The sequence below is a fragment of the Camelina sativa genome, chromosome 17 (genome assembly GCF_030686135.1).
Source record: "Camelina sativa cultivar CO46 ecotype springtype chromosome 17, ASM3068613v1".
Classification (NCBI taxonomy): Eukaryota; Viridiplantae; Streptophyta; class Magnoliopsida; order Brassicales; family Brassicaceae; genus Camelina; species Camelina sativa.
Genome location: NC_141896.1, coordinates 32,653,419 through 32,661,354, shown reverse-complemented (window position 1 = coordinate 32,661,354; position 7,936 = coordinate 32,653,419). Strand labels below are relative to the sequence as shown.

Genomic DNA, 7,936 nt, shown 5'->3' with positions numbered 1-7,936 from the left:
TATACTGCATCATCTCCAGTTGTGCCGCATGTGGCGGGGTGCAGCAGAGGGCTGCAGATGTTGAGGACTTTGCACCTTATGTTAAGAGGATGGAGCGGTTGTAGATGACCGGTATGAGATTATTCTCAAGGGGTATCAGGCCTAGAGAGGTGGATAGGTGGACATATGCAGTTGGAGCAGATATTTCTCTGTTTGGGGGTTAATCCAGTTGGATATTAGAAGTTTAGTGGGCAGGTGTAACATTGCAATGTTATGCTCGGACCACAGGAGGTACTTGTGTCGAGAGATGTTTATAGTCGTTAAGGATTGTTGCTCCTGAGGGGATGGTGATTCCCCTGAATACCGATAGCTCGAGGGGCTGAGGGCTCCGAGAGTGGCAGAGGGGACGTTGTTCTCCTGAGGGGATGAGTAGTTCCCCTGATACCGAGATCTTGAGGATTGTGGTCCAAGAGTGAGACGGTATAACTCGAAGACGCTGGTCTGAGAGTGAGATCGGTATGACTCGAAGGTTGCGACCTAAGAGTGGAAGAGGTGGGAGCAAGCAATGTATAGAACGTGAGTATAAACATAACGACGGAATGTAGACCTCGAGAGTGATGGTGGTTTAATATTGGATTTTAGGATTATGTTGGCCGGTGGGCTAGGGTTTTATGGCTGGAGCGGTTAAGAATGTGTGGCTGATGTGCCAACAATGAGTGGCCGGTGGTGCTGGAGTCCCGGGAAGGAGAGCTGCAGCAGATATGAGCCGGCAAGGGCATGGTTGCCAGGTACATAAGCTCACGAGAAGCCTTCATGGGAGAATAAACTAATCGTTGCGACGATGTTGGATGAAGTTCATTGGAGATGGACAAGGTTGCTAGATTCAAGGTTTTGGTAAGCTTGTTGGAGGGAATAAGTCAAGTGATTTGAGTTAGCGGCCTGCAAAGCATTTGAAGCGGTGAATCTGAATACGCGAACGTATGGTACTTGTTTGGTTTATTACGTTCGTATTGATGATTTGCTGTGGAGAATTGCCAAGCAGAAGGAATAAGCTAACTTGTGGAGGTTTTCCTAACGGGCAAGTTACTAGAGGTTCTTGGAGGAACAAGGGGGTTGATATTCAGGTGGCGGCGAGTTGATGTCGGCATACTTGAGTGCATATGATTTTAGATTGCATATGATTTTGGATTGCATATGATTGCATACGATTGCAAACTTCTTTTAGATTGCATATGATTTTTCTTCTAACCGAAATGTTACAAAAACAGAGAAAATTACTTAAGTACTAGGTACTAACCCGCAGAAAACCGCGGGCTAAACTTTTTTTGATGAAAATTTGTAATAATTTATTTTGTTATTATGTTATTTTATAATGGTTTGTGATTAAAAATTTGGTTTGCTTATATTAAATTTTTTGTATTTTAAAAATGTTTATTGAAAACCGGTCAAGAAAACATTTGCATGTAATGAATAAAACTGTTTAAACCTTTGTCAATTAAACGTAATTCTTGCTATAGTTGTGAAGTAAGTAAAAATATATAACTAACATGTAAAAACATCAACTAAATATAGCTAGTGAATTTTTTGAAAAACCTCTTTGAATAAGCACTTTCAAGCATTGTATATATTTAAATCTCAATTTAATTCTATTTTCCTAAAAAACGGTGTGGCTAAAAGAAAAATATAACTTTTTAAATATATAAGATACTATATCTATATCTTTATTTTTTATTTATTAATATTTAAAATCTAAACCGTTAAACGGAACTGTTATATATTTTATTCGATTAGATTTTTGATAAAATTTGTGGTTCTATAGATTTTATTCGAGTAAATTTTTAGAATTTTACCTGTTAATTTTTTTAAATACAAATTAGTTCTGATTCTAATATGATTTTTTTTTACTAATCTACAATTTATTTTATTTTATGTGTTCCCAATTTTCGTTTTTAATTAATTATAATTAATTAATTAATCTTAATTAAATTTTTTTAATATAATTTTTTACAAATTTTAAGGTTAGTTTCATATTTATATTTCCTAATTAATATAGTAAAATTAATTAAATGGTTTGTAGAGTTTTAATATGCATGCTCATTGATATATCATCGTTTCTGAAAAAAAAAAAAAAAAAGAATTGTTTAGTTTGGGTACAGGTTAAAATTATACAAACATATTTGTAAATGATAAGAAATTAAAAAATTAAGCAATTTAATAACTATAAAAATATAGTTCATATATGTAACGATTCTCCATCTTGATGCTTCTAGTGCAATATAATAATAATAATCTACATTCAAATTTATCACTCTCATTAGATGTTTCTAAATTTCATGAGAGATCAAAGCTTTAAATATTGATGCTCTCTATTTCACATCTATTACGTGTAGAAACGTTGTTAATGCATACGTACGTTGAAACGACCACAAATTAAGTATTTAGACACTTGAGATATTATTTTATCGCACTAACTAATTTTTATGTATCAATGACTATCTCTCAACTATTGCATCCGTAGGTGTATGACGCAATCTAGATGTATTTGTGTATAATGCAATCTAGAGGTATTTGTGTCGTTAGATCAAATGTTCAATGATTATATCTAGTTAATATAGAAGGATTAATTAAATGGTTTGTAGAGTTTTAATATGCATGCTCATTGATATATCATCGTTTCTAAAAAAAAAAAAAAAAAAAAAAGAATTGTTTAGTTTGGGTACAGGTTAAAATTATTCTTTTACTTTTTCTTTTTACCAATTTTTCCTTTTTACTTTTTATTTGTTTTCTTTTTTTAAAATAATAGTATAACATTTCTCTCTCTTTCTCCGACTCACAAAATCCATGGTCAAGCAGCGAAGCAAGCTTTTCGATTTGTTCCTCTTCTCGTCTGCAAATCGTAAGTTTTTATCTTTTCTCTACCTCGAAAAAAAATTGATCTTCCTGTCCTTGGAACGTAAAGGATCAATCTTTGATTCTGGATTTTTCTCCCTCTTTCTTTTATTGTTATAATTGCAGAACATTCCATACTAGTGACCCTAAATTGAGTTGTTGGTTGTTGTTGCTAGAGAGATTCAGTACAATTAATTTATGGGTTCTGCTAGAGATTCGATAAGTAATTTGCCAGATGAGATACTAGGCAAAATCCTGTCTTTGCTTCCGACAAAAGAGGCTGCTTCCACATCGGTTCTGTCCAAGAGGTGGAAGAATCTTCTGGGTCTAGTAGACAGCCTTTCTTTTGATGAATCGATGGTTGTGTATCCAAATGAAGAAGAAGCTTTAAGTGGTTCACATCGCTTCTCTGATTTCGTAGAAAAGGCACTCGCTCTGTTTAGCAATTCTCCTCCCATGAAGAGGTTCTCTCTGTGTCATGTACCTAGAGATGGCTGCGACGATACATACCGCCGTTGGATTTTGACTGCTATGGAACGTGGTCTATTGGAACTACACTTGCACGCGGATACATATGTCCTCCGTATAGAGACAGAGTTGTTCACGAGCAAGACACTGGTTAAGCTCACACTGTCCGGTGAATGTTGTCTTGAAGCTGAGCGTGTGTTTCTCCCTGCCCTCAGATCACTTTCTCTCTTAACTGATTTCGGGATTGATATTCACAACCATTGTCGGATTCTTGATGGCTGCCCTGCTTTGGAAGAGTTATTCATACGTGATGCTGATCATGGCTATCCGCCATGTTGCAGTTCATTCGTAAAAAATGCATCCATCAAGCGACTTGTGGTTTTGGTTAATCTTCCGGATTTTAAAGAGCGTCACGATCTGTCTTATTTTGAAGCACCGAGTCTAGTTTACCTTGACTATTCTAGCTATGTCTGGTATGATTATGAGTTTGTTCATTTGGATTCGCTTGTCGAAGCCAGGCTGAGTCTCAAGTTATGGGATTATGATTACAATTATGATTACCAGTACGATGATGACGATAGTGATGACTATTATTCTTCTGATGAGAACGGCGGTTCATGCTATTCTTATGTTGAACCAATGGAGGCTTTATTCGGCGATGTTACAAAACTAGTTGCGGGTATAAGCAACATCACAACTCTTCACTTGTCTCCCGATTCCCTTGAGGTCAGTTCTACCTTCTTCTGTTGACTGTCTTTATTTTGGTTTGTCTACTGCTAGCTAGCAGGGTCTCTCTCACACTTATTATATATGGTTTTTGGTTGTGATCTCACACTTATTATATATGGTTTTTGGTTGTGATGATCATCAGGCGTTTCATTTCTGCTGTAAATCCATGCCAGTTTTCAACAAACTCCTTACTTTATCTATTGAGAGTAACAAGGATAAAAGTTGGCAAGTGATGCCACTTCTCCTTAATAGTTGTCCAATTCTACACACTTTAGTTTTCAAGGTATTATCAATTTCCTTACTGAGATTCTTTTGTTGTTGTTTGTGTTGCCCATTCATTATTATACATGTCAACCTGGTCTGGTTTCAGGGTCTTGTACATAGAGTAACAAACAAATGTGGAGATGCATGCTCTTGCATCCCGAAGAAGCGTAAGAGGAAGAAGAGCAAGAAATTGTCTTGTTTATGGACATGCCATGTGAATGTACTAGAGGTTTCAGAGTATGGAGGTTCTTTTCAAGAGCTGAATCAGATGAGACATTTCTTGGGGAAGTTGGAATGTCTTCAAACTGTGGAAGTTGGTCTTGTTGCCGACAAAAGTGAGTTCTTGCAAGCTAATCTGCTCACTCTCCCCAGACTTTCATCAAAATGCAACATCCTGTTCAGCTGACCTTTTCTCCCCTCGTCTTTTTTTTTCGCTTTCGATGTAGCAGAGTGAAAGTAACTTAACATGAATATATGGTTTTATATATATCATTGGAGTTTTAACTCTGTTTCTGAGATAGTTTTTTTTTAATATGCATGCGTTGTACTTCTTGATAGTGCGTATGATCTGAAAATACATAATATGAAGAGTGAGCTTTACTGTACATTGTTCCTACCATGGATTTGTTGTTGTTGAATGTTGATTTAGGTGAGTCCCCACTTGAATTTCAGCTATTACTTTGATACTTAAGTTAAAGCTGCTTTGAGAAAACAAGAGTGATTTAGAGAGAAAAAAAAAAAACAGAGAGAATTCTTTAATTGCAAACGAACGAAATCTGGTTTACGGTAAGACATGATTTTTCAAATCTGCAGGCTTTTTTTTTCATGTGGATGATTCAGAAACAACATTGAATGTTTGCTTGAGTAAACACAGGAATACAGACTTCAATCTGTAAGTAAACACATTGAAAGAGAAGAGAATGAGAGCTAATAAAAGGGAAGGATGAGCGGACACTGAGAACTTACAAGATTTCAGTTTTGGCTTACAAGACATTGAGAACTTACAATCAACACCTTAGACTTCACTTCTAGAATCTCGGTCATCATTTGTCAAACTTTGCAGGCGTCTCAGGCTCATGCAGAGAAGCTGCAGGACTTGTAATCCCACCGTATGAAGGAAAAAATGTGGAGCTGACATTAGTCGTTTCACTGGTGGTGAATTGGCCCAATCATTGAAATATTCACAAGGTTGTGCTACTTTGGTAGCTAGCTATTGCTATTCTAGAAAGTTTCAAATTTAACCATGGCTTCTCATTGTTATTTGTTAATTTACTTGCTCTGATTATCTCTTTATGATTTTATCCAGTTGAAACTTGCGTCTCTTGCTTCAGATATAATAACAAAGCGGTTTACCTACTCAGGTTGTTTCAGTTGTGATAGTTGGACTACCAACAGGTTGTTGAACACATTAGATGTCCAAAATGGACGTAAAGACTATTGGATCCTTAAGTGTATGCTGATTCAGGAGTAGATTTTCATAGATAATCTGAGTCACAAGCTTTAAAGAGCATATATATATATATATAGCGATTTCTTAAGCTTCTGCAGTACTATCTAACTTTCTATCTCTTCCACTTGTTACCATACTTTCTCACCTAAATGTGGCTTTAGTGTACCAACTAGTGAAGTGAGAAGTGATAATCTTGAGTCACTGGTTGTGGTAAATGGATTCCAGTAGGGGACTGGCCTTTTCCAACGTGTATGCATAGCTTTTCGCTTGTTTCAAGGGATAATGACTAAAGAAAGAACATGGAAATCAAGTATGTGATAGCCATTAGTGTGTTTGTGGTTCACCGTATCTTTGTAGAGTGCTATGAAATCCGTTGACATGGTCCAAGTGCGGCTTTGACTGTTTATTAGTACAACATCTTCTCTCAACACTAAGTTCTAATAAATTAGAGAATATTCTCTATATATATCATAAGCAGTCACTCTCTCTTCTCTTCTCTATAACTACATGCTCCACCAGAGAAATAAGCATTCTACACAATCCACGATCTTGACGAATTATATGAAACACTACTCAAACCAGTTCAGTTGGAAAAAAATCAAAAAGGCATGTGCTTGGACAAAGTAATGTAATGAAATCAATAGAGCCATCAAACTATGAAAATACTATAACTCTATATAAGAGTACGACCAACTTACTGGTTTCTTATCAAACCATTAAAATTGGTAGATATTTCAAATTTCTAAGGATAGAGTGGCATATATGCATGCAGATGTCCATATATAGTAATATCAAATTGTCAATTGTCCGTTAATCGTTATCAATTCTTTTTGTCAAGAACATTTTTTTAGAAAGAAACCTATATATACTCTTATAGACCTCTTGTCTTAAGTTAAACTTGTTTGTATTTCTTTGATAAGTGGATAATTTTCATGGCAATAAGAAGTTAAATTAGATAAATGAAAATGATCATGTGACCAATTGTTTTTAAATTGTGTCAAAACAAATTTATTTATTTATTTTTATTTATAAAGTGAAGTGTAAATTTTTAATAACAATTTATTTTATTTTGAAACACCAGTTTTTATGTGGACATCTGATTTATAATAGAACACCTTAACAAAACGAAATCTTAAATATAAAATCCTAATCCCTAATATACATTTAATAAACTAGATTTTTAGGAGAAAAAAAAAATAACACTTCTAATAACAATTATAAGTGTTAGTATCTACTATCTCAAATTTCTTAATATATCCCCAAAATATTTCAAATAATCATTAAAAGTAACAAGAAGATGCAATAATTGGATTTTCAGAAACTAATATGTAAACTTACTTACAACTTAAAAATTTGGTATATGTACACACTATGTACTATCAATTGATTTTGCATTTGTATAAACTATTTATGAAATGTAAGAAGTTAGGTCACAAACTCATATACAGTATCAGTTCTAAATGACAAAACACAACATAAAATACATATAAAACGGCACACATGTTTGGCGACAAAAAAACAAAAAACAAATGGCACAAATTTCACATATATATGATCATGTTTTTTTCCTAAAATTTTATGTATGGTTGAACTTGAAGATAATAATATAACTGAAATATCCTGTATTTTTTAAGAATTAATTTCTAAGCATGCTAATATACTAAAACTAATATCTTTTTTGTTTAAGAAACTTCAAAATATTTACTAATATATCCTGTATTTAAGAAACTTCAAAATATTTATTACTCATTGTCATACTAGATTAATTCTCCATTTTACTTTCTAGTATATATATATTTGGTCAAAGATAATATAATTTATGTATTTTTTTTTGTTTTGTTTTGAATATCCCACACAAACTAATGTACTATAATTAACTTGTTTTATTAAAAAAAAGTGTAAGAATCCCTCTTTAAAAATCTACATACTTTTCTTTCTTAATGATTAGTGGATATGTACATTTCCAGAGGCCAAAACGAGACCAAAAAGAGACCAAAACTATGTAAAATCTATGAACTTTTACAAAATTATTGTATGTTTAAACAAGATTTACTTCCAATCCCACCATATTAGAAATCTCTTATTTAAAATATACTAAAACTAATACTTTATATACAAAATATATAGTCAATGCCATTATAGACTAATTCCCAGATA

The 7,936-nt window shown here is 33.7% G+C and overlaps 1 protein-coding gene and 1 long non-coding RNA gene across 4 annotated transcripts; one reads left to right on the top strand and one right to left on the bottom strand.

Annotated features, from left to right (window-relative positions):
- Window positions 1-2,748: 2,748 nt before the first annotated feature.
- Window positions 2,749-4,934, top strand: LOC104758084 (F-box/LRR-repeat protein At1g48400). Of its 3 annotated transcripts, none has more exons than XM_010480895.3 (4): window positions 2,749-2,875; window positions 2,995-4,062; window positions 4,208-4,348; window positions 4,436-4,934. In XM_010480895.3, exons 2-4 carry the CDS (start codon window positions 3,067-3,069, stop codon window positions 4,733-4,735), a joined length of 1,437 nt encoding a protein of 478 aa, XP_010479197.2. In that variant the 5' UTR covers window positions 2,749-2,875; window positions 2,995-3,066; the 3' UTR covers window positions 4,736-4,934. The 3 variants fall into 3 exon arrangements, with proteins under 3 accessions (XP_010479197.2, XP_010479198.2, XP_087352319.1); XM_010480896.3 differs by having other exon boundaries at window positions 2,757-2,875; window positions 3,045-4,062; XM_087496193.1 differs by having other exon boundaries at window positions 2,760-4,062.
- LOC147924614 (uncharacterized) lies at window positions 4,344-5,633 on the bottom strand. The gene is made up of 2 exons (XR_015587274.1): window positions 5,335-5,633; window positions 4,344-5,219 (listed from the first exon to the last, which is right to left on the bottom strand). It is a non-coding gene; the product is annotated as an uncharacterized LOC147924614 (long non-coding RNA).
- Window positions 5,634-7,936: the final 2,303 nt, after the last annotated feature.